Source organism: Letharia lupina (genome assembly GCF_014066315.1).
Source record: "Letharia lupina isolate WasteWater1 chromosome Unknown contig_5, whole genome shotgun sequence".
In the NCBI taxonomy this organism is placed as follows: Eukaryota; Fungi; Ascomycota; class Lecanoromycetes; order Lecanorales; family Parmeliaceae; genus Letharia; species Letharia lupina.
In genome coordinates, this window is record NW_023502974.1 from 451,653 (window position 1) to 478,621 (window position 26,969).

A 26,969-nucleotide genomic window follows, 5' to 3' on the forward strand; every position below is an offset into this window, starting at 1 on the left:
TAAAATCTAAAAGATTAGATAATTTTAAATCGTTAAATAATAAGATCTTTAGATTATTTTTCTATAGCGATAGCTAATTAGCTAATTACTCTCTCTCGTTATTATTAGAAATATATTTATTATACTCGAATATTTACTATCTATTAATTATCTAGCTTTTCTATAGCTAAAAGATATTAAATATAATCTTATTATTCTATATATAGACTAACGTATTACGTTTATCTCGCTATTAACTACCTCGCTATTAACTATCTCGCTATCCGCTTTATATAATTTCATCTCTTATAGTCTTATCTTACTATTCGTCTTATATAGTCTTATCTCATATAGTCTTATCTCTTATAATTTTATCTTACTATTCGCCTTATATAGCCTTATCTTTTATAGTCTTATCTCGCTATTTATCTTATATAACTCTATCTCTTATAGCTATAATTTTAAAATATATATTAATAATAGTAATTTTCTTTTTCTAAGTTATCTAACTAGCAATAATCGATATATTACTATATTCACATTTACGTTTACATTCGTATCCGCGTTTATAATTATCTTATACGCCTCGATCTAATATAATATTATTACTTCGCTAAAATAGATATTTCTTTACTTACTCGAATTCTAATAGCTTATAATATATAGAGTTTTAAAAGGCGAGTTCTACACGTATAGATAGTTTTATAAAATCGAAAGATTTATTCTTAAGACGCGTAATAGTAAGTTTATAAACGATAATTAGAGAGTTTATAAACTAATTTAGATTTTCTAATATTTTAAATATATTACGTATAAAGAAAGCGACGGGTTTTTTAAAGCGCTAATAAGAGTAAATATCTTTAATCTTAATAATTCTAAAGTCTACTTTTATTCTCGCCTTAACTTTATAAGTATATAATAAATTAAAAATTATAGTAAAGACGTCGATATAAGAGTCTAAATCGTTGTTAATCTTTTTATACTATTTATAAATTCTTATAAGAGCTTATAATATTATAGAGGTAATAATATTACGAAATAGTAGTTTTCGTAACTTAATCGATATAATAATCTTTATACTCTCGAAGTTAGATATATACTTAGATCGCTAATACGTTAGAAGATTATTAATTCTATAAATTATCGTTTATAAGTCGCTAGTTAAGAACTTTAGCTCTCGCTTTAAGATAATATAGTTATCTTCGCTTCTAGAGCTAGCCGTATTAAAGAAATAAAATTTCTTATTAATATAGTACTAAATAAACTTTCTCTTAAATAATTAAATTTATATATTAGATAGATAGCTATAGAATAGAGAATTATATATATTATAGATCTCTTATAAAGACTCTTATTCCTTCTTAAAATCCACCTACATATATACGTATACTATTTATTTCTAATAAATTCGAAACTCCTTTTAAGTCTTCTTTATTTTAAGATATTACTTATAATTAGTAGTAATATTTTTATTAATATATTAGATATATAGTATATATTCGAAGTTTAAAAGAACGACGTAGTAAGTATTAATTAAGATTATTTTACGATCGATAATATTAATAATAGAGTCTAAAATATCGAGCTTAAAATATATATTTCGATATTGCTAAAGCATTTATATATAGTTCTTCTTTTCTTCTTTAATTAGAAAGTAGAAGATTATATAAAATAATAAATTAAATATAATTAAGTCGATAATAATAAGTAAAGAAAGCTTATATTTATTTATCTTATAGATATAATTTATAATAGATATCTATTAATTAACTCTTAATATTTTCTACTATAATTTCTTAAAGAAAAAAAGATATATATATTAGAATCGATATAGATGTAATATTAATATAGGTATTTTAAATAAGATAACTAAGGTATCGAACTATATAGGTGAAAAGAAGGTATAATATAATAGAGGATATCTCCGCCAAGGCTCGCTAGCTATAGGGCTGAGGGGTATATTAAGAGTACGCTTATAATACTACCTTTCTTCTTCGTTAAATTATATTCTATAATTAATAAGTGGAAAGATAGAAAAATGAGTATATATATATGCTTAACATCTGAAAAATGATAAAAGTAGTAAAGAAATAACTGTATCCGGGAACCTTAGTATCGTATCTTTCTTCGTAAGAGATATTAGAGATAATAGTAGCTCTTTATATTTACGCTATAGCGATATTATTAACTAGAGTATAAGCGTATATAGAGAGTTTAGCCGGGAGGAAATCGGTATAATATAGCGAAAATCATATTTATAGGCGTAGAGGTAAATAATAGTAATTTCCGAATTCGTATTTAAGCGGATAAGATATTAATAGAATAATACGACGTAATTAATTAAGAGCTCTCGAATCGAATTAAGTCGTAGACGCTAAAAACTCTAATTTAATATTAAATAACTTTAATATAATCTTCTCTATAATATATTATTTAGCTAATATTAATTATATTTTATAACGACGATAGTATAGTTTATATATATACTAATATAGCTCTAAAAGATCTTTAGAATTATATTAATAAAAGGGGCTTACGCGAAAGAATATATATAAGATAATTCCCGATTAATATAGATCTAAGGAATTAATTCTCGGGTTTAGAAAAAATGAGACTATCGTAAAGATATCGAATAATTTCAATTCAACTAAAAATGAAGTATTCTCTATTATTCTATAAGTTAACTCTTTATAAATAAGACTCTTCGAAATATTATTTATAAAAGTCGTTTATTAGATCTTAATAATTTTCGAATTTATCGTCATTCGCATTATATTAGATAGAATTATCGTCGAGATTTTCTTACTTAACTTTATACTTAAGACGACTATAAATCAATTTGAAGTTAAATATTTTCTTAATAACTCATTCGATCTAATCATTAATAGTAATATATTTTGGCGAAGGGTTTATCTATCTCGATAATAGATTATTTATTATAAGACTTAAGAGATTAGGGTGAAAGACGTTGTAGATTCTTATACTTAGCGAAAGTTTTAGACAATAAGAGGTTTTAATAAGACCTATAATCTTGAATAAACCGAGTCTCTTATAGTTTAATTTGCGAAAAAGGCGATCGAAGATAATATTCTTATTATTTAGGAAGACCATATCGCCTATTTGAAAAGTAACCTTTTATTAATACTTATTAACTTACGTAATTATAGCCTTCTAAGCGCGATCTATATTACTTCGAATATACTTGAGAACTTATTTTATATAATTCGTGATATTCTTCGCCTAAGCAGTATTGAGACGCTTATATATAGTCTTATAGTCGATAGTATTTAGGCTAAAAGTTATTTAAGAATAGAACCTCTTATTTATAAGAAAAGATAGAATATCGATAGTCGATAAGATAGTATTATTATTGGCGAATTTGATAATAAATAATTATCTTGCTTAGTCGTTCTATATATAGTTATAATATATTCGAAGATAACGCTTTATATTCTAATTCGCTTATTCGATTTATTCGTTAATCTTAGAGTAAAAGGCTATTAATAGCTTAACTATAATACTTAGTCTCTCGTAAAAAGACTTTTATATAATAGCTATAAATTAAAAGCCTTAATTCGATATTATTAAGATCGATAAGCTATATAAATAAAATACTTTCTTAAGTAATAAATTAACTATCTTCTTAGCGATAGTACTTTTATTAATATCGAAATAGACTACGTAGTAATATTTCTTAGTAAGTTTATTAATTACTATTTAAATAGCGTTATAGCTATCGAATATAAGTAAGCCTATAACGAAGTTAACTAATATATCTTATTATCGTTTTTATAGAATTTATAGAGACTATAGTAAATTATACTTTCAATCGCAAGGCGTTTTAGCCCTCTAATAGGTGTAGTAATTTTAAACATAGATAGTTACGATAATTCTTATATCTCATTAATAATATTCTCTTTTAAGTAGCTTATAAGTATATACTATCTCGAAATAATCGTAGAACGATTAATCGTATATCTCTCGAATAATATTAGTATATATATTATTAAATACTTATAGATAATCTTTATAATAAAGTATCTCGTTTTATATAGAATATTTACTAAGAGTAATCTCTTAAAACTTATTCTTATTTTTAATAATAGTCTTATAGATTTCTATATAATACTCGTCTTTCTTATTAGCCCTTACTATCTTATAATAAATAAAGTCATCAATTATATATATATCGATATATTCGCTATTTAATTTCAATCAATTAGAGATAAAAATTATCTAATACTATTAGTGTAATTATTTATTCTCGAGATTAATTAATTTATATCTAGCTATTCGTATAAATATATTCGCCTTAATATTCTAAGGTTCTAATCGATAGATAATCTTTATATTAAATTTAAATAGTATATTTAAATAGCGGGCCTAGCGATAACTAAGGTCTCTTTCTTCGACAAAATATATTAAATTCTTATAATTTATAAAGATCTTAATAGAAATATCGATATATTTTAATTTAGAACGCTAATATTTAAAATAGCGAATAATAGCTAGCAACTTTTTATCGTAGATCTAATAGTTATATTTAACTGAAGTAAGGTTCTTACTATAGAAGGCTATCGGGTAAAATACTCTCTTATTATTATATTAGAAAAGAATATCTTTATTAACGTAGTCGAAAGAGTTAATCTTTAAAACGATATTCTTTATTCTATCGAAATAACGTAGAATTAAGACTTTTATAACGACGACTTTTAGAAAATAGAAGGCCTCTTAATATACTAGAGATTAATTAAATATAGTCTTTTTTGCCGTAAATTTTATTATAAGTTTAACTATTTTAGAGAAGTCTCTAATAAATCATTAATAAAAATTATAAAATCCGATAAAGGCCTATATCTCTTTAAGGTTGATAGGTGTAGTCTACTCGATAATAGCCTGAATTTTAATAAGGTCTATTTATAACCCGTCTATAGATATTAGTAGACCTAAAAATTTAATTTTCTAAATGTGAAATTTACACTTAAGAATATTTATCTAAAAACTAGCGTCCCTTAATTTCTAAAGGATTTATCTAATATATTAGACGTATTTCTTTTTTATCTTATTATAGATAAGTATATTATTAAGATAAATCTAATAGAAATCGTTTAAATACTTAAATAGAATATTATTTATATATTATTAATATATAACTAAGTTATTAATTAGATCGAAGAAGAGGATTCGATACTTATATACTCTAAGGGAGGTAATAAAAATAATAAAATTCTTATTATCGGGGTGTATACGTAGTTTATTAAACGCGGCTATAATATTTAATCGAGTAAGATATTTATATCTCTAGATTCTTACTAAAACCTTATCTATTAATAAAATTAAGTATTAATTTCTTTTAGTAATAGCGTTTAGCTTTCGATAGTCTATATAAAAATATAATTCTCTATTTAACTTTTCCGCGAATAGAATAAGTAAAGCGAATAATATATAGCTTAATATTATAAATTCCTTCTTTAAATATTCATCTAGATACTTCTTTATCTATTTTAATTTATATCTTAATATTAGATAGATTCTACTTTTCGAAAATTTCATTTTATTAAAGCTATTATTAAATTTCAGCTTATGATTATAAGAACGATATAAGGAAAGTATATTCGCTTTAGTTCTATCGAAAATATCGAGATAGTCGTAATACTCCGTAGATAGCTTATATTTTACCTTTTTAGAACTAATCTCGTTAATACTATTAATCTAAATAGGGTAATTAGAATTATAACACCTTTTATATTTCTTTTCTAAGTTATAGAGATAGGATTTATTAATCGATATATAGGAACCGCGAGATATTCGAGTAATAAAAGATATATATAGTATTGGCGAGTTATTATAAATCTTATTCACTATTAATATAAATAATTTATTATCTTTTTTACGAGTTAGCTAGTAGTAAACCGCTATATTAATCTCAGCAATATTAATAAACTTAGACTTCTTACTATTCTTATTCTTATTTAATAAAAAGATATTTAAGTTAATCTCGCTATTATAAGTGAGTAGAGAAAGGCTTTATTATTTTAATATAATAGATAAGGAAGTAGGTAATATAGATGGCCGAAGCTCCGGAGTTAATAGAAAGGGGAGTTCGTCTATTATTAATATCTAATTATTATTATAATTATATCGATTAAATAGAAAGAGTATCTTATCTCATAATATATCAAGAATTACCCCGTATTTATTTATTTAAGATTTCTCGACTATTATATTATATTTTAATAATATAATTAGCATTAAGTATATTTCTTCTCGATGATTTTCTACTATTATTATTAAAAGTAAGTAATATATAATTAATTATTTTACGATCTAGTTATTATAATCTCTTAGTGATTTAAATTATAATAGTAGAAGTAATTTCAGATATAAGACTTTATATATCGCTGAAATTAAGGACTTATTTATAACTATATAAGTATCGATATATTTACTATCTATAAGAGAGTTCTTAAGTAGATAAATTCTTTCTTATAAGAAAAGCGTAATTTATATACGGAAAGAACGACGTACTAAGACGTTATTAAGAGTATCTACTAGATATACTTTATAAGTACCTCTTATCGTAACTTTAAAAGAGATTATTCGTTTTCTAAATTCGAAGAAGAATCGTCATTACCCGTGATATCGACGTTATTAATTTCAAATTCTTTATTTATTTCTATCGCGTAGAGTCATACTTTCTCGAAGGTCTTTTTATTAATCTCGATTTAGATAGTTATTATATAATTCTTTTAATAGTAATCTTTCTTACCGCAGTTATAGTATATTAATTCTCTTAATTTTAAATTAATTATAATATTTAGAGGCGTAATAATTATACTTAAATTAAACTCGGTAATAAGTATAAGACGTATATTAGCCGCGGGTATTATTATCGATATTCGTATTGTAATTAACTTGATAGTAATCTTTATAAACTTAAAATTCTTATAATTAGCACGTTATAAGTTATCTAGCTTTCGAAGATATTCTTTTACAGCCTTTAAGATAGTAAAACCTTTTATAATCTACTATACCTTCTTTAGTTTCTTTTTTAGTTTCTTAAAAAGATAGTTCTTTAGTATAAGAATTTTATTATAGCTAAGAATAATATCTAGTTGAATAAAGTCTAAATAGAAGTCGATAAAGAGTTAAATTTCTTATTATAGAGTATATATATTACGTAATACATTACTACGTCGATTTAAATTCTTATAGATATTGACTAACTTATCTATAATCTTAGTAAAAAACTAATATGAGTTAATAGAGTTTCGAAGTCTTCTATATATCGTATATTATATAGTTTTATCGCCGAGTCGTAAAATTACATAAGCTATCTTAAAGTTCTTAATAAGATAATAATCGCTATTAACCTTAAATTTCTATTCTATTTTAGAGAATTAATCGTTTTAGATAAAGTCGTTACCGTCGATAAATAGAGGTAAATCTAAGATCTTAACTAATTTCTCTTTTAAATATCTAAATATACGTTTCTCCTCGATTAATAATAGCTATAAGTCTTTTATTAACTATATTTCAAGACCATTAACTTTTCGCTATAAAAAAGTTATATTCTTCTAAAAGTCTTAAACTAGTTAATTTATTTTTTTAATTATTTTATAAACCTAATATAAATCGTTTATAATTAGATTCTTTTCTATTACGACGATGTAATATCGAATAATAATCTCTCGAAAATCGTCTCGCTTCTAATAAATTTCATTTAATATAATTATAAATTCGTCGGATTAATATTTAGTTTAATATTATAGTTATATACTATTAGCGATATCTTAAGATATATCTATTAAGTTTATCTCATTAGAGATATTATCTAATAAAATTAATACTTATCAAAATTTAATTTACTCTAGTAGAGTCTTAATTTAATTTATTCTTTCGATATTAAACTTCGCTATAAGAAAGAAGAAAGAAAGATTTAAAATAAAGTAGAGAGAAGTTAAATACTTCGAAAGAATAGGTATTAGAGATATTAGATATATTAGAGAATAATAAAGCCTCTTTAAGGCGTGTTAAAATTATTTGATATTAAGAATAAAAAATTTTACTATAAAGTCTAAGATAAGGTTATTTCTTTGCGAGGGTTTAATATACTTATTTCTTAACTATTTAAGGCGTTAAGAAGACTATAAATACTTTAAATAGTACTTTTTCGAGTGCACTTACTTCGCTTAGAGAGTCCTTTATCTTATAGAGAAGTTATATACGAGAAAGTTTTAGAGAATAGTATCTTCAATTAACTATAACTCGACTATTTCTTATTTAATTGAGGCCTCGTTAAAACCTTAGACGTTATAATATATAAAGTTATAAGTGATACTATTAATATATATTTTAAATATAGAAATATAAGATAATATTAGCTATTTCTTTCGATTCGCTAGCCATATGAATAATCTAATATCTTCTTTATCCCTCGACTACTATTTATCGAGACCGTTTCGCTATCTTATTTAGGCTCTTTAAAATCGATTTATCTATCTAATAGGCTTATCTAGAAATACGATAATTTAACTTAATTTCTTATTAAAGCCTCTATTAGCGCGTTTCTTTAAATTCATTTACTAATATAAATAAAATAAGTAAGTTAATCTTAGTTATAGTATTAGAATTAGTATAGATATAATATTAATATAGATATATTTAATAAGATAACTAAGATATCGAACTATATAGATAGAAAGAAGGTATAATATAATAGAGGATACCTCCGCCAAGGCCCGCTAGCTATAGAACTAAGAGGTGTATTAAGAATACGCTCGTAACTATATAATCTAATTCTTAAAATTCTTTAGAAATTTAATATAGTAATTATCGAAATATAGTTATTTTATTAATACTTATATCGATATAAGTAGTTCTAGTTCTCGTTAACGAATTATAGTCTTTATATTATAGATATCTCGTATTTTAAAAATAGAATTCTCTTCGTTATCTCTATAATATAGATTTAAAATAATCTCGCCTAGAGTTATATAACTCTTCGTACGCTTAATAATAGCTTTCTCTATCTTCTTAATAAGAGTAATTTAGCGAAGAGCGATATACGCTATTTATAAAGTAGCTAAATAATTATATAACGCGTTATATATCTTAAGATATTAATCGCTATTAGAATAACGCTTAATTATAGTCTTAAACGAATATTTATTTAAATAAGAGAATTCGTGAATTCTCTTCTAATTAGTAGTCGTTTTTATCTTATCTTCTCGAGTATAGCGTAATTACACCTTACTTATAATACTCTTCTTATTTTCTTTAAAACGATATATAATAACGACGTAATCTTCTAAATAGGTAAACTTCTAAATCTTACGTATAAGGCTTTCGCGGGTAATATTTGATAGGTCTTTCGACGGTGATAGTAGAGTTATAGCTATTTAATTAATAATAATAAGTATAGAAGGTAAAAACATATCAAATTATAAAGAAGGCTTTCGGCCCTATATCGGCTATATGTGGGGTTTATATCTTATACGGCTAGCGGCCGCGCGGAAGCTATCCGGATCTGGGGGGGGTGTACATGTATCAAAAGGGGGTGTACTAGTACGTGTATCACATCCTTATTTAAGATCCAAGTGACGAATCCCTCTTGTAGCACGCCTGAACATCAAGGCAAAGTCGTCTCTCGTTATTTTGAAGAGGTGCGAGAAGCTCATGGTCGTGATATCCTGACTAGGAATATGTCTGGTTAGGCTCATGAGTTGCTTGACCAATATGTACATTTTGCTTTTACTACCCTCTAAATATGTACAAAGTATTTTCCTCTTATCGTAGGACCGGGACGACGTCCTCAAGATCCTTGCAGTGGCTGTCCCATACCACCCAGCGTCACCATCTTGGTGATCTGGTACTCGGAGATACCGTACTTGCTGCCTTCCCGTCCGAACCCGCTCAGCTTCACACCACCAAATCTGCGCACTATTAGCTGACATTCTCTCTCTCAAAGGAAGTGAGAGACTTACGGAGCAGCGGGATCGCTGATCAACCCCGTATTGACACCCACCATCCCCACCTCCAGAGCCTCAGCAACCCGATAAACTCTACGCAAATCGTTGCTGAAAAAGTATCCTGCCAAGCCAACTTCGGCCATGTTCGCCATATCCACGACTTCTTTTTCCGTCTCAAACGGAAATAGACCAGCCACAGGCCCAAAAGTTTCTTCAGAAGCCAGCTGCATATCCATGTTCATACCCGTAATGACCGTCGGCTCGAAAAAGTTTGACCCGAGCTTGGGCATCTTCTGGCCACCAACAGTAACCTTACCGCCCTTCTTCTCAGCGTCTCTCACATGAGCCTCAACTTTGCTAACAGCGCGGTCGTGGATCAAGGGGCCATGGGTGACGCCCTCGTCGTAACCACCGCCAACCTTGAAGCCTTTGACCTTCTCAGTAAAAGCAGAGGCAAATTTGTCGTAGATGCCTTTCTGTATGTAGATCCTGTTCGCGCAGACGCAAGTCTGCCCCGAGCTGCGAAACTTGGAAGCAATAGCGCCATTGACAGCGATTTCGAGGTCTGCGTCATCGAAGACAATAAAGGGAGCATTACCGCCGAGCTCGAAAGACAGCTTCTTGAGAGTATCGGCGGACTGCTTCATGAGTAGCTTGCCGACATTAGTAGAGCCGGTAAAGGAAACTTTGCGAACGGTGGGGCTCGAGGTCAAGGCGTTCCCAATATCGACTGTATTTTCCATGGCGCTGATGACATTGATGACACCTTTGGGGATGCCGGCGCGCTCTGCCAGTTCAGCGAGAGCAAGAGATGTGAAGGGTGTTTCACCCGGTGATTTCGCAACGACAGTGCAGCCCGCTGCCAGAGCAGGACCAATCTTTCGGGTTATCATAGCTGCTGGAAAGTTCCATGGCGTTATGAGACCGCACACGCCGACCGGCTCTTTCATCGTGAAGACCCTGTTGCCGGGTATACTGGCTGGTATTGTGTCGCCGTCTGCCCTCGGGGCTTCTTCGCTGAACCACTCAAAAAAGCTCGCTGCGTATGCCACCTCGCCCTTAGCATCGGTCATTGGCTTGCCATTCTCCCACGTTATGAGTTTTGCCAAGTCTTCCTGGTTGTCCATCACCAATTGGTACCATTTGTGTAGCATGCGTGCCCGTTGGCGGGCTGTTGTCTGGCGAAAGGAAGGGAAAGCGGCAGCGGCGTGCGCGATGGCACTATCGGCATCGGACTTCTCGAATTCAGGGCATGTTCCTATCAGTTTGCCAGTCGATGGGTCTGGTTGGCCAGATCAGTGATTGATCCGAGCACCGGTGAAGAAGCCTCACCATGGACCTCGAAGGTCTTCCCAGACTTGGCTTTGATCCATTCTCCATTGACGTAGGCTACATTTTGCTTGAAGAGAGATGGGTCGTTCAGCTGGCAGGGCACATCAGCAAATACAAAAAGGCTTTCGGGATAGCGTCAAGGCAGGACGAACGGGTGGTATGCTCTGGTTTGGGGCCATGGCGTATGTTCTGGCGAGTATTCTTGGTAGGGAAGAGGCTTGATAATTGGATTTGAATGTGGTTCCGGTTGCCAATCGGAATGCCTTCATGATGAAGGAGGGGAAGAGCAGGCGATGGGATTATATGAATCTTGACCAAGCCGAATAATTGAGGTCAACAATGCGTCATGGCTCTCCGGATAAAGACATCTCGACCGCGCGGAGTTGGGTGCGGGGAAATTCGGCAGATCATCTCCGTCACCCTTTTTTCTCAAGCATGCAAACTCAAGTACCTATTAACAATTCCATCTCAACCGCGCGCAGCTAAGTCTAAGTGTGCTATCCAACAGATTCTCTCCATGATTTGTGGAAGGCGTTGCAAATGCAATTTTCATGGCGTGTATGTCGCCTGTTTTCTTCAACATGTAAATAGTGGTTTTGATGAATGAGCCGGCTTTGGTCACGCAACGTATTGATCAGATATTTCTAACTAAAATACATTGGTCTTCATTGAACACAATTCGCAAGACCAACTGAGAGACTTTGTTCCAAAAGAAGTAAGCTCTAATCCCACGTCCACCCCATTGGATATCACACAAGTGACAAAGTTGTGGTCTTTGACCGGGTCATTTGCAAAGAAAGATGTTGGGGAAGAATGTAGGCATAGCGAGGGATCTGACAGCGCTGTCAGCAGCACATTTTCCGTCAACATTTCAACTCACCCGTTATCACTCAGTAAGTATCTGAGAAAACGTGTCAAAGGCGAAGAATGGCTTGAGAGAAGAGAGAAACCGAGTAGAAGAGATATTGATAGCGCAGGGCGAGTTTGTAAGACATGAAGATAGGGTCCAATCAGCAATTTTCTGAGAGGATAACCATGTAGGAGAAGGAGGATGCCGGCTGTCCACATTGCCCTGCCACCTGCATGCCATAAAGGCGCAATCGTGTAAAGTTGAAGCAGCATGGTCAACCCTGTGATTATTGGTCCCGATGTTTGATAGTATTCCTCTATCAAGGGGTCATGGCAAAAAAAAGGCGCGTCTTGGTGGCCTTCTCAAGTCGGAAACATCACATTTTTTTGGACCAAAAACAAATAAAGCGTTGGGCGAGCAGTTAGTTAGATCGGCTGCGGACACTCAGTATACAAGGCGGAGGAGGGTGCGAGACCTGAACGGGGCCCATAGGGTATTTCAATGTAGTCAATGTAGTTGTGTAGAATGAGGTAGAGGCGGCCTCGTAGAATCTTTACGCAAGTATGGAATACAGATAGAGCTCCGGACGCTGAATCAGCTCCTGGTATATTAGACAGTGAGATAACCCTATGTCAACGCTCTTCCCGCGATGATGATTGGCTCGAGTAGAATACTCGCTCAATTCATATTATATTCATATTGCGTTGCACTGTACTTGCCAGGCCAGCTCTAGATCGGTCATCCTGTGTCCGTCTTCTCAAGTGCCACAGCGCTGATCGCAGGCTCACTGAGACATAGTCTAAAGCCGATCTCAAGGCAATGTGCTTGCGTTCGATTTCTGCTTCGACTGGAATATCTCGTTCCGTGGATACTCCGCTTCTGCCCGCGTATGAGCAGCTACCAGCTATGATTCCCAAACTCGAGGGATGAGATGCAGGTCCGTATGGGTCAAGTCGTTCTCCATGCGCCCCATCGAACCAGAGAGTCGAATGGTCTTTATTTTCGATTCAGCTTTGGTACCGACCAATCCCGCGGCCAATTGTATGTACTCTACCCCAATGGAGATGCTTCCTACGCCACAGCAATAGCATCTTCCCTTCGTCGACTCCGGCGTATTGGACTCTACGACAGCCTCGGCCATGTGTGATTGTAGCCGGTTTGGCAAGATTGCTGGTGGACAACCCGGCTACTTGCTGCGCAGATAGTAGGACCGCATAATGCTTCGTATGGGCTTCAGGTTCTTCGTAACAGAATGAGCTTGACGATACGATATGAGAGGCGGTTGTAACGCACTCACAATTCTGTTTTGCTGATGATTCTTTCCACCTGATCATCGCGCGACGCTCTCTTATGGTCCGACTTTACGCCCATGTAATTCCCTAAATCCATCCATTCCGCAGCGAAGGCTGTCACCAGCACAGCCCAATCCTCCGTGGTATCCATATCCAGATGCTCGCCATCGTCGCTCATTTTGTGCCATACTGGAGGGAACGGTGATGGTATCAGATGCAATACGTCCACCCCTCTGGCCATGAAGGGTACATGGTCATCTCCAATCATTCCACCCATCCATCGATCATTGCTTTTATCTACATCGTAGAACCATGAGGACCCGGATGACTCGAAGAGGGAGTGGTTGCGAAGGCGCTTTTCCAGATCCGCCATCTTCTTATATGCCCAGTGCGTGACCTTGAAGTAACTTGGGACTTTGGGATTCCTCGAACCCAGCAGATCGAGTAACACAAACAGGTGGATGGTCGATAGTGCGTTGTGGTAGGTCGAAAGTGCCGGATGATAAGTTGATTCCATTTCCGCAGCCAGTGATTTTGCTCCATAGATCGAGTCGGTGTCAGACCAGGTATCGAAAGCCTCCTCGCCATCCAGCAGTATTATTTGCAGGCCTTTGTGGTCCTCGAAATCATGGTCTCCAGCTTCTACCATCCCAGCCCATTTCTTCGTGAGGGCATCCTCCAGACTCTTAGCTGTGTGCATGAGCATGGCACAGGGAGCAGCGCTATCAATGGCGCCAATGAAGCCTTCAGGTTTCATTAAGCTGTCGTAGTGAGCGACCAGTGTCAGATAGCCAACTTCTCCGGGGTTCGACCAGGGAGGATCTCTGGTCGCAATCATGTTGACAAATGGCATCTCTTTGTTTCCCAGCACAGCGATCGTGGAGGAGGAGTTCTGGTATGTGATAGTCCATTCTGGAAGTTCGCTTCCAAAAAATTCTGCAAAATGGTTGAGCACGGCGGCAGAGCCTGGGCCGCCAGGTACTCTAGGTTGGAGGATTTGGGAAAGCAGCTTGCCATTTCTGATGTTGAAATCGTCGCCAGGGCGAGGGATTCCCTTCAGAGCTTCATCAGGCAGTGGAGTGTATGCTGCCGAAAGGCTGACGAGTATGAGAGTCCTTAGTGCGTAGAGAAGGAACGACAGTCTAGCCTTCATCGTGTTGTATGAGATTTAAAGGGTGGCCTCATTTCACCAACCCGAGAACACTTCCATCCGGCAAACCATGGTATTAGGAACGAGTGGATATGGAAAGAGATCAGATGACTCTCTTCACGCCTTGCTATGCACTAAAGTAAGCCAGACAGTGTTTCGTATCAAGGCTCCTCGAGGTGCTAATGCTGCAATGCATTGTCTCCCGAGGACCCTTCCTGTCGATCCCTGGCTCGCCTAAAGAGCCGCTGTTAGCGCTCTAACGCGCTCGAAATGGTCTTCAGATTGCAGTGCATCTCCGCAAACATACTTTTGAAGTACGCACATGCAGCGATGGCTCCATTTCTCAGGGCCTTGTTGCGCTCTTCGCGGTGCCATCTCCGCGGAAAGCAAGATATTTGGTACCGTCCTTTGCCGCGTTCTCTATCAAGACTCTGTAGATCGTTCGCATCCACGTATCAAACTCCCTCGAAAGCAGGTAAGATACGGAGTAATTCTATCCAGATGAAGATGATTGACTGGGTTCTATAGATATTCCAGAGCGGCTCTTGATCTATCATGCTGGGACTCCTCGCATTGTATTCGTGGGGTTTCTCAAAGTTACCACAATTTTCCTCTTCACTGCAAGTGTTCTGCTTGTTGCACCTACATTCTATCACGACCCGAAACAGCCCGCTTGGGTTGCACCTGCAGGTCAGTACAATCCTTTCAGGGCCTGATGGAAGCCTAATGCGGGCTCTCAGTTGCTGCTGCTGGAGCCGTGCCTTTGCTCTATGTGACATATTATGCTGCTCCATTTGTGGCTTTTGTCCACATCAAGCTACCAATATTCGCTCGGCGGTCAACAGAGCAGCTCTTGAAGTGGGCACGGAATATACCGTCAAAAACGGAAGTTGACTTGACCACCATCAAGTCGTATGGAAGTCTCCGCATTTCCAGGATGCAAATTTCAGAGTTGCGTCCTACCAAAGCTCGTTTTGGCATTGAGAATTTGATTCGAGTACCACATTTCTCTTCAATCAAGAAGAGGCCATGGTGGGCGCCCAAGGAGCGGAACCTGTTCTTTGTTGGCAGTGAACGAAGGAAGACGGTTGAGACTGCGGTGTGGCAAAAAGCTCTAGGACAGATACGGGATACTCGAGAAAAGTCCATTGAAGAAGCGCATATCCGAAAATAGTCAGCACATCCGGTGTATGCCCAAAGAAAGTCGAGTCTTGGGTGTTCATTTTTCCCGTCTTCATTCACATCAAAGATTCAAAAGAAGCCTCTAACTCATTTACCGGGGACAGAGCCGGTATTCAGGACCAGCCAAGAGGGTAATATTCTAACGAGGCGCTGAAGGTACTTCTTGCCGTGGTAAATTCATCTGGCAGCTTGCAAGTGAAACCACAAATGTCGAACTTCTGAGGGCATCTTCCGTTCACTTTCGCAATTTTGGCCAACTGAGGCTCAATTCACCTAAAAAGCACGCTAGTGTTTTCCAAGATCTACGAGCTTCACATCCTTCATCACACTCTCGTCCAACTCAACATTATCTTCCACTCAACATCGTAACCATCTTTCAATCTACTTCGCTCCATCTTCCTCTTACATCCAACATCCGTACCAAACATCAACCCAAGACAACATGTCTTCAGCCCCTCAGCTCACTGCTCGTGATGTGAACTTGCTCGCAATCGCCTTTCAGTCATTGAAGGATGACTGTGCACTGCAGGTGAGCTCGGATAGCGTTTCCTAACATCAAAACAATTTCCTGGCCTTGACTGTTTCCACGTCATCCGTTCTGCACATTCTACGGCTTAAAATTTCAAGCTTTCCTACTGCACCTCACTTCTGTCATCGAATTCGTTTGGAAGCAGCCTTTCCGTTAACACTCAACGCAGATCGACTATGCCAAGTTGGCCCAGCTCGCCGGGTACAAAACCGCCGCATCAGCCAATGCCTGCTTCCTTACCCTTAAGAAGAAGCTCATGGCTGGCGCAAGCGTCAGCAATGCCGCCGCCGCTCCCACTCCGAAGAAAGCCAAGGGCAAAGCTGCTGCCAACGGAGACGCCGACGATGACGATGAAGCTACCCCTAGCAAAGCTGCTCCTAAGAAGCGCGGCAAGGCCATCAAGACCGAACTTGCCGATGCTGAAGGAGGTGACGCCGATACTGAAGTGACTCCCGGCGCCGAGTCTCCCAAGAAAGGTCGTGCAAAGAAGCGTACTGGCCCTTCCAAGACTGACGCCAACGGTGACACTCCCACCAAGGCCACCACCAATGAGGATGCTACCAACGACACCGCTGCCACCGGAATCACCACTCCCACCCCCACCCCCACCCCCAAACGCAAGCGCGGCCCAAGCAAGCCCAAAGATCCCAACGCCACTCCCACTAAGCGAGCCAAGAAAAATGCCAACGCAAAAGTCACTACCAGTGCCGATGGGGCCGCCGCCGACGACAACAATGACGCTGCCAACGCCCAGCTTCACGGGGTTGAAACCGTCGCTCAGACCAACGGGGAGGGCTCCATCTTCGGCGGCGACGCCAACGTCAAGGAGGAGGAGCAGGAGGGTGACGACCGTTGCTTTGATGCGGAGGAGCAGAAGATGGCCGAAGATGAGCTGTTCAACATCTACACCACTGAGGGCCAGGCTGCTTGAGGTGAAGATACCCTTGCGTCCTTGCTTTATCCAACTATGTCCTCTCCCTCTTTATAGATCTGTATTCAGCGTGGCTTCCGCCGCATTTACTATCACATCTGTACACACTACTAACAGCCCAACACAGTGTCCCAATCCCCACCAAAGTATCCGGCAACCAGCTACCTCGATCTCGCCTTCCTCTCAAAGATCGACTCAATGGATACGCTCTTGGTGGATCTGGGCATCAATTTCCCTTTCTCTCAGCGCTCGTGGGTGGATACTCGTCCTTGGTCATACGTTTCAGGTGGAAAGGGCATCAGATTTGCATTGGAAGTGGTGATCGTTTGGATCTCGAGATGAAAGGTCGTCAGGTCAGGAAAGGACTGGAAGGTGGCTACATGGATCATTGATCATCATTGATAGCTCATCTAAGGCTTTAGCTACATCAATGCCAGACTCATAAGCTTCGAAGCATCTCGCTACTATTACATGCTTGCTATGACAGGAACGCTATCTGCTGATGGGATATTGTGTGAAGACAACGCATGCTTTTAAGCCGACGACGCCGAGTGAGAATGCGCCAAAAAGAAGCGAACCGTCTAGACTGTCCATAACGTTGATTCAAAGCCCAAGCCAACCCTGCCACACCGGCCAAGTGTGAGACCCCCATCGACGCAGTCATCCCTCTGGACTGGAAGTCCTACAGCCCTTCAATAGCCTCCCTCAACACATCCACTCCTCTCGCCCCGACAGCCTCTTCCAGCTCTTCCCTGAGCATCCAAGCAACATCGCTCTGCATCCCCAACGGGATCCAGCACCCCTGTCTCGCCACGTCTAGACTCTCCTTGATCTTAGCGGTATGCTCCCACTTCTTGGCCGCTACCTCCGCCTCCCCGACCACCTTTTCGGGAATCCCGCACATACTCGCACAATGCATGCCGAAGCTGCCCTCCGCGACTCCGTCTTCCAGCTTGTAAAGGAAGGTGACACGACGGTTCTCGTCGTCAACGTGTATACGCATGCGGCAGTTGCGAACTTCGGGGTGAGTGGCGAATTCAGCGGCTAAAGAATGGTAGTGGGTAGCGAAGAAGCCAACACAGCCAATGTGGGAGGCGACATGGTGCAGAACCGCTTGGGCCACTGCCACACCGTCGTAGGATGAAGTGCCGCGGCCAAGTTCGTCGAGGATGACGAGAGAGCGAGGGGTGGCTTCGGAAAGAATCTTCTTGGTTTCTGCAAGCTCAACGAAGAAGGTAGATTGGGCGGCGAAGATATTGTCCTGAGCGCCAAGGCGGGACATGATTCTATCGACGGGAGTAAGGCGAGCAGATATGGCGGGGACATAGCAGCCGATTTGGGCCATGATAACGGCAACGCAGGTCATTCTGAGCACGGTGGATTTACCAGCTGCATTGGCACCTGTCAGCAGGTTGAGGTTGGGCATTCCACCACCGAGCTTGACATCATTGGGGATGAAGTCTGTGACGTTGGGAAGCATGCACGGATGGCGAAGGTCTTCAAAATCGACCACGCTCCTTTCATCATGAACAAACTCAGGTCGACAGCTCGGCTCACCCAATGCTGAAGATGCTTTAGCCAGACATATCAAACAGTCCAATTGTGCCACAATTCGTACTGCTGCCAGCCACGTCACATAGTCTTCATCAAACTTCTTGAAGAAGCGGCCAGATACCTCTTTGACGATTTGGCCATGCGTTTCTTGTGCTTCTTGAAGTTTGCGGACGAGACCTCGGAGCTCAGGATTGTAGTAGCGCTTGACCTTTTGGGTTGCGGACATTTGATCCCAATTTTTCGGTATCCCTTTGACTTTTACAGGGACCTCGAGCTGGTATATTTCTTTTCCGTTGTCCGCGTAGACGATATCGTTGGATCTCAGTTCTTTCCTTGTCTTCTTCAGTAGAGTCTCCAAATCGGCCAGCAAGCTCTGAATGCGGTCTTGGCTCGCGTCGAAGTCCTCCTCGACGCCGCGCTCGGGAATAAGTAGGCCTGCTTCTTTTGCTTTATCGTGGTCAAAGGCATTGTTCCAATACTTGAGGAGTTCTCTCATGTCTGGCATGCTCGTAACCAATTGACCGATGATCCCGTCGCCCGAGCCCATATTGCGCAAGACGCCTATTGTGTAGTCGATCTGCTCGAAACCATCGAGGACTCGCACAAAGTCTTGAGCCTTGCATACACCGGCGTGAATGCGAGATATTGTTCGTTCAAGATCAGGCAGTTTCGAGAGCTGGGAAGTAAATTGATCCCGGAGAGTAGTATCTGCATTGAGAGACTCAACAGCATCGAGGCGTGCATTGATCTTTACAGCGTCCATGAGAGGGTGGCATACCCATTGTTTGAACGTTCGCTTTCCAAATGGAGTGATGCATCGATTCAAGAGACTGAACAAGGTGCCCTCCGAACTGCCGTCAAACGAATTCGCGAAAATCTCGAGATTGATCAAGGTCTTTCCGTCCAGGATAAGGGTGCCTGCACTTCTGATGGGATCATACCAAGATACGTTGCCCAGGGTCACAAGATCACGCTCAATCTGCAGAGTCCGTAGATATTGAACCAATGCACCGAACGCAGACATCACAGACTCATGTTCCTCTCGGGCCTGCCGCAAAGGTTCTGGCCAAGCTTCGATGTTGTCTCCATCATCATTCACGAAGTATCGAGCAGCATCCATCTCTCTGCATGCGGTGTCCGCTGTCCAGAACTCTTTACCAGCCTTCAAGGATACTATTGACGTGTTTGGCCCAGTGCTGTTTTTTAAGATCCTCAATGCTTTCGTGGATGAACAAGACTTCTCAAGCAAGACTTCACGAGGCCTTATCTGCGCGATGAGCGTTTCAAACTTCGTCATCTCGACATCATCCTCGAAACCAGTCAAGAAGAATTGAGCGGTAGCGGTATCCACGAACGCGATGCCGAAAGCAGGCCGTCCCTCTTGCTCCGACTCCTTTATGGCCACGCAGTACGTGGACATGTCGTCTTGAAGCATGCCCGGGTCAACAAGAGTGCCGCTTGTAAGCACGCATGCAAGCTCTCGGTTGATGATCTTTTTCATCTTCTCGTCTACCTTCGTGGCCTTACCACACTGTCCGCTGTCTCGCTCTCGCATCTCTTTGCCCAAAGCAGATTCGACCTGGTCCACACGCGCAATTTTATATCCTTTAACCACGAACTGATTGGCCCAAATGTCTAGAGAAGCTTCGGGTACGCCGACCATGCGCATGTTTACACGATCAGTAAGCTTCAAGTCGAAGAGTTGATGCCCAATGGTGGCATCATTTTCGTAGAGCTCGTAGAACTTGCCCTTCTTGAAGAAGACTATTGTGTCCCAATGTTTTTGCTTGATCTCCCAGTACTGGTGTTCAAAAGGGGTGAAATCCATCCATGCCGACTTCGGTACGTACACTGTCCTTGGGTCGTAATCTGGATGATCTGGACGGTTTTTATCGATGTCGGTGATATTAGCTGGCTCTAGCCATTCGTATCGCCGTTCGACTTTGCTTGGCTTGGCTTTTCCCTTGTTGGCATTGGGCTCAGGTTTCTTTGGTGTGGCCTTCCGCATTAGAGCATTCCTGAGCTGTGATGGCTGGACGGCTGTGGGATCAAAAGACCACTGCTGAGCAGTAGAAACCGCAGGCATTTCTTCGTCGCCATCCATCCCAATGGACTCTAAAACAGCATCGCGCCGAGATGTAGACTGAGCGGGAGAAGACCTCTTTCGCTTCTTTTTTGTAGGCATGACCTCGTCGGATTCGTCATCTACCACGAAGTCATCTGCACCACAAAATTTTCAGCATCATGATCCAACCCTTCAATGGGCTGGGGCAGGTTTACCCTCTTCGACCACATCATCCTCTGCCGCACCATCTCCCACGAAGACATCGTCGTCACTCTCGACGCTTGTCTTTCTCCGCTTTGAGGCCCTTCCTTTCCGCGTAGGCTTGAACGCGTCGTCGTCCTCGTCCTCGTCTTCGTCAGAATCAGGGTCGACGGCGTAATTCACAGCTTTCTTTGCCTATAAAACAACTATCAGCTGGGAAAAAGATCGTCGGGAAAGGCAGGCAGACCTTCCGTGAAGGGCTGTAGAAGCCAGCAGGGACCCCGTTTCCATCAATTTCGTTCAGAGCACTTGCAGGAGTGATTGGCGAGGGCAAAGTATTGGAGGCGCTTTGCCTGTTGGGATTGATTGCGCTTGCGTCTTCCTCTTCTTTGATATCTTCGACAGGATCGCTGCTTGGAGCAGGTGTCATGCTCTGGGTCGACCCTCCCGAGGATACGGTGACTGCAGTCTTTCGTGCGAAGCTGTTGATCGGTAATGAGGTGCCATTGATCTTTGGCGTTCCATTGGCATTCGGCTCTTCGCAATGCTTCTTGAAGAAACCTGCAATGGACGTCTGGTTCTTGGAGCTCGAGTTCGATTTGGTCAGCGAGGGTGTAGGGGTCCCACGAGCGCTGTTCGAAGATTTGGACGAGGGCGCCATGTTCCCAAGTTACAGCTCAAGCTACAGAGATGTTTCTTGGAGTTTTTTGAGCAGAACGCTGAGAGAAAGAAAGGGGTCAAGTTTTTGGATCATGGCGAACGTGACGAGAAAAAACGCGTCTTCACTTTTCACGCGAGTGCTTGGCACCCGGGAGTCGGTCGCACGGGCGTGGCCGCTTTAGCGAGTGAGCTAGCTGCGCTTAGCACGGAAACTTAAAGTACCTTAATGTACCTTACCTGTACCTTAGACCCTAGAGTCTCTTTACCTGCGACACTCTCCAACTTTGGCTGACCTCCTGCACGAGTAGATTGTTACAACAATGGTGATGATCGGTCTCATGAAAATGAAGTTGATTTAATCACGCCCAACAATATTGTACATGAGACATCATGACCTCAAATCTTGTCAGAGGTACCATCTTCAAGGGGCTCTGATTGGGCCAAATTCCCTTGGTGTAGCACCTATTTTTGATTTCAAGTCTTGAGCATGGATTTAGAAAGCAAGGTTCCAAATATACACCGGTCCGTGAAGAACATGGCGGCGTCGATACCATGACTCGTGATTCAACCAGCTCAACCGCCGTCGTTCAACACTGTAATGGCTCGATGGCTTTGCAAGGCCGGTAAGCCTTGCCCTCCATAATACTTCCTACGTGCTTTTGATATATGCCCATGGAGCGTCAGGGTCTCATCTCGTTTGCCCAGCTGCAACAGAAAGCAAGCATGCGGAAATGAATGGCAATAAGCTATGTCACTTGATAGGCGCCGCTCTATGGCTGCTCTTCCCTTCTGTGCGAACTGTATAGTGGAGTCTGCGTCGCCGCGCGCCAGATGGCAGTTAGCCTGGCCATAACATACTTTCGCACCATCGAAGGGCATTTCTTGTTCATCGCTCCAACTAATATAGTCCTAGAGATATTTCTCGAGGAGGCTCTGGGTTGTCTTAAAGTCACCTCCGTGTAGTTGCGCCGCTACTACGTTGATTCTGGCACAAAACAGAAATGTCTTGTGAGAAGTCTTGCGATGGTAAGACCTCAAGTACTCATATGCTTCTCGACGGAGAACCCACGTAGAATCCAAATATTTTGCGGACTTGGCCTGGAGATATGGCCCATGCTATGGAACGTTCGTCCTGTTGTAAGGTAAACATGGGACCGAAGTAAGTTGTCTTGAGCATCTCTGGGATTGGGGAGGGTTTTGAGTGCTTGGCTGAACAATAGAATTCCTTCTTCTAGGTTGATCTGCCGGCGCCAAATCAAGAAACCACCATCGTAGAGAAGGGAGGCAAGCTGATGGTCAGTGCCAGAGTTTTATTTGGCAGCTATCGCTCCGAGGTGCTGGATGTGTTTGTCTAATCTGAGAATATGTGATCTTTGGTCCAAATCTCGCACCGGCTCCCAATATTTTAACGCCTTTGGCGTCGCACAACGCAGAATTTTGTACGCCTGTCTATATGCCGTCTGCATTAGGCTCCCCCTGTTTGAATCTTGTCATAGTCTCCTCCGTATCATTTGCTGTACCGCTGTGTTGATTGTCACGATGGGAGTGCGTCCACCAGAAGACATCGCTCTCTGTACGAGGTCGTGCTTTTGAAGCTCGCGGGATAGGATATGTATCGTTGGCTCATTAGCAGATTCAAACTTTGGTTGTTGCAAGCTACGCATGAACGTAGTGGGAGACTCGCCTGGGTCTCAGGAAGTCTGGGATATCATCCTTCTGCTTGGAAGATATCAGCGAGTCTACGACTTCTATGCCATCGAACAACGCGAGGATCCTGATAACCTCGCGACCCTTTGCTGACAAGTCCTGAAGGGCGTAGTCAAAACTGTCGAAAACGTTTTTCAGAGTTCCATACCAGAGCAGACCATCAAGGCGGATTGTCTTAATGGCACCAGACCAAGGGTAGGGAGATCTATCGTACTGCTCAACATAGACACTGGGGGACCACATAGAGTCAGACAGGAAATTGGCGACAACCGCCAGCAACAATGGAATTCCGCCTAGAAGCTTCAAAGTCGCTTTGACCGCTGTCAGCTGCATGCCTGAATGAGGATTCGAAGCCACCTCCAGGCATTGCATGAGAAATATTGCACCCTGCTCGGGATTGAAGGGTAATAAGATTACACATTTGCCCTCCTGGTCCGAGACTAGCTGGTCGGTTTTGGTAGTACACAAGGTCAAGGACTAAAGGACTCAACGGGTCTTCAGCAAGTAGCTATCATAAGACGGAAAGTAACAAAATGTAGCAAAAGTCATGCATAGAGGAATTTCAATTCACAATAGGAGAAAGCTCTCTGTCTTGTCATTCGCGGATATGATTTTGGATATCAATCAAACCAAATCAACTCCGCCTTTTAGGAACGTCAATAGAATGGATAAAATATGTAGGGAAAACTAATTCCTTTGCAGGCAAAATAATGAAATTTGGGGAAAAGTTGTGGAAACTGTCACTTTTTTCTGGCACCGCGCCTGAATTGGACAACTTCTACAATTGCGCGCTTGCAAGTAAAATTACGGTTCTTTGGAAAAGTTCGTGGAGATTGGCACTATTCTCTGGCGACTGTAGGATATCTTCGATTTCATTCTTGGCTTTTACCCTCTCTAGGCATGACTTTTGCTAAATACTCTCTCAAAGTGCCTGTGCCGTTTGAGGCAAACTCAATCGGTGAAGTCAGATACTGCTCGTCGCGGTGTTCTAGATTGAAACACATGTGGTTCATCTTCTACTTCTGTTCCATACCCAGCACGTAGATTCTGCGGTATTCGATTGCTCTGAGCCGTTCAACCAGCTTCTCCTTCATGTTTTCATGCACCTCTTAGGACTTCCGGATCTGATAAGGTCTCGGACTTGGATCGATTAGTCTATGTACGCCTTAGATACCAAACCTTATGTGTTGAGTGCACATTTTATGACGTCCGTAGGCGTGTCACTGCAGTGTTGAGTCCTTGAATCTTGTGGTGTTGTGCTTGAATTGTGGTTTCCAGCTCTGGAATCTTCACAGGTTTTTCTATCTCTTCTTCATGATCTGAGTGCGCATGCTGACCACTCACCATTTTCGGCTATCAGGATATTCAAGACCTAGAAGAAGAGATAGAACCTAAAGTAATTTACTCTGCAGTTTCCTCTTACCTTGCGATAGTTGTTCACGCTACGATACCCTTCCATCCTAGGATACCTTCTTACTCTGTATCACGAATTTGACTCAGCTCTACTTCTAACCGGGCTAACGTGTCAAAGCCTCACGACACCGCGTACTCGGAACCTGAATCCCTGGGAACATCCAAACTGATGCATGAAGAACAAGGACGAAGAAGACCTGAAAGGGGGAGGGGGAAAGTTTCAGGTCTGGTTAAACCCTTATCAACACCGATTCAAAATGCCTTGTTAATTCCCTCCCACTCCGGCTCCTCCTTCGCTGCTCTAACCATGACCCCAGCCCAGCTTGCCGCTGGAGCTTTTGTAGACTGCCTCATACCCTGCTCCACCACAATATCTCCCAGCACCTTCTCGGCGCTCAGACGAGGAAATCGCTCCTCGATGCTCCGCCGATAATTCTCCTCATCGACTTCCAGCTCGGATTCAGTAATCCAGGAACTCTTCTCCAATTCATTGAAATCCATGAGCACAGCCAGCCTCACCAACCGAGCGAGCGGCGTAATCCGCTCTGCGATACCGGGCGAAGTGTGCAAGGAAATCGCTGTCCACACTTCCTGGACATCCGTGTCGTTGACCTCAAATTTCCGGAGGTGCCCCGCGGCGGCATCGGCGCCGCAGACTTCGAAACGTTGCGGGCCGTCGTTTTCGGTTGCGCATCCCATGTCGTGGAAGAGACACGCCACGAATAGGAGGGGGAGACGGTCGGGAGCTACCCAGGGGGAGTTCGCGCATTGGGCGAGAGCTTGGGTGTAGAGGTAGACTCGGAGGCTGTGGTTGAAGATTGCTGGTGGGAGGCTCTGTCGGACGAGATGGTAGGTGCTTGTGCATATGGGGGATGGGGGAACTATGTTGGGAGGACTAATTGTAGCAGCATTGGTGATGGGAGAGGTTGAGCTGGAGTTGAAAGAGGATGATGGGCACATGGTGAGCACCGCTGTGCTAATTCTGCCTACACTTCGAAGAGGAGAAATTGGAGATGGTACCTCTGAAATGGATAATATCTTCTATGAAATATTATTGCCGATGAAGGGCGTGGTCAGATGAATTACAATTGAAGAAAAAAGATATATAGGATTTTAAGAATGTGTGTATTTGAGTTTCTAAGGTCCTCTCCTTCCCGCCCAGCATACTCGTGCGGCCGAAAAGTTTTGCCACTTGGCAGTCTAGCTGTAAGAAGCTAGCCTGTCAGAAAGGCATCACATTTGAGGGAAAACGAGGTGGTCTCATTGGTGGGTACCCCCGTGCCAGACTGCCAAGAGGCAAAACTTCTCGGCCGTATGAGTATTTTCATTTTCCACATCGTTGATGCTGTAAATCTTTATATTGGAACCCAATAACTGTAACCACTTCAGAGTCCCTTGGCGAATGAGCAGCGACTTTTCGACTTTTACCGACCCCTACCAACAAAGAGCAGCTGCATCAAAGTTTTAGTTCAGGGTGGTTTTGACTAAGAAGCAACTACTCGATATTCAGCTAGGATATGACCCAGCTACTTATCTTCCGCGGCGGGCAGGCTTTCAACAAGCGCAAAAGAAAGAGCCTAGCTCGGCAACTGAACGTTGCTGAATTGCATGCTGTCTATAAATATCATGTTGCTCTTCACGAGTGCCTAGGCGAGGGGGTGCCCACACCTGAGGATGTGAAAACTTTCAATGACGGATTGACTGGCGGATCAGAGTCGCTAGAGTCAATCCAGCCATCCTCGTAATTGGAAGGTCTTTTACGTGGGCTCACAACTCGGCAGGGGTGAAAAAAACTTCGGCAGGGGTGAGTAGATGCTAAGTATATGCACCTCATCCGAGGTGAAAGGGCTACATTCAACATATGCTACTTTTACGTTGCACCTCGGACAATATCACCGTGGAGTAGAAATGCTACCAACATTGTCCATGTCTGGGGCTTCAAGGATCTTATCAAGCGAATTGACAAGAAGACTATGCTAACTTTGATCTTGGTGCAGTAAGCAAATATTCCAAACTCGGATGTCGCGTGCTAGGCCTTCAGACACCGCCAATGGAAGTGAGCCAAGACTAATACGTATATTGCCTCAGCAAACAATTCAATGCCTCGTTCAGTGCCTACAGTGACAATGCGGCGCCTCGGAAGGCTCCTTTCT

General features: G+C 40.7%; 5 protein-coding genes across 5 annotated transcripts; 1 reads left to right on the forward strand and 4 right to left on the reverse strand.

Annotated features, from left to right (window-relative positions):
- Positions 1–9,793: 9,793 nt before the first annotated feature.
- HO133_008386 (uncharacterized protein) lies at positions 9,794–11,551 on the reverse strand (the record flags this gene model as incomplete). Its single annotated transcript, XM_037299252.1, has 4 exons — positions 9,794–9,914; positions 9,966–11,232; positions 11,283–11,373; positions 11,435–11,551. 4 exons carry the CDS (start codon positions 11,549–11,551, stop codon positions 9,794–9,796), a joined length of 1,596 nt encoding a protein of 531 aa, XP_037155253.1.
- A 1,814-nt stretch (positions 11,552–13,365) lies between these two features.
- Positions 13,366–14,577, reverse strand: HO133_008387 (uncharacterized protein; the record flags this gene model as incomplete). The annotated part of the gene is made up of 2 exons (XM_037299253.1): positions 13,366–13,372; positions 13,430–14,577. 2 exons carry the CDS (start codon positions 14,575–14,577, stop codon positions 13,366–13,368), a joined length of 1,155 nt encoding a protein of 384 aa, XP_037155254.1.
- Positions 14,578–16,198: 1,621 nt separating this feature from the next.
- HO133_008388 (uncharacterized protein) lies at positions 16,199–17,216 on the forward strand (the record flags this gene model as incomplete). Its single annotated transcript, XM_037299254.1, has 2 exons — positions 16,199–16,285; positions 16,455–17,216. The coding sequence occupies 2 exons, from the start codon at positions 16,199–16,201 to the stop codon at positions 17,214–17,216; spliced, it is 849 nt and encodes a 282-aa protein (XP_037155255.1).
- A 682-nt stretch (positions 17,217–17,898) lies between these two features.
- On the reverse strand, positions 17,899–21,697 carry HO133_008389 (uncharacterized protein; the record flags this gene model as incomplete). The annotated part of the gene is made up of 3 exons (XM_037299255.1): positions 17,899–20,990; positions 21,051–21,231; positions 21,284–21,697. 3 exons carry the CDS (start codon positions 21,695–21,697, stop codon positions 17,899–17,901), a joined length of 3,687 nt encoding a protein of 1,228 aa, XP_037155256.1.
- Positions 21,698–25,068: 3,371 nt separating this feature from the next.
- HO133_008390 (uncharacterized protein) lies at positions 25,069–25,776 on the reverse strand (the record flags this gene model as incomplete). Its single annotated transcript, XM_037299256.1, has 1 exon — positions 25,069–25,776. The coding sequence occupies one exon, from the start codon at positions 25,774–25,776 to the stop codon at positions 25,069–25,071; it is 708 nt and encodes a 235-aa protein (XP_037155257.1).
- Between the last annotated feature and the right edge of the window lie 1,193 nt (positions 25,777–26,969).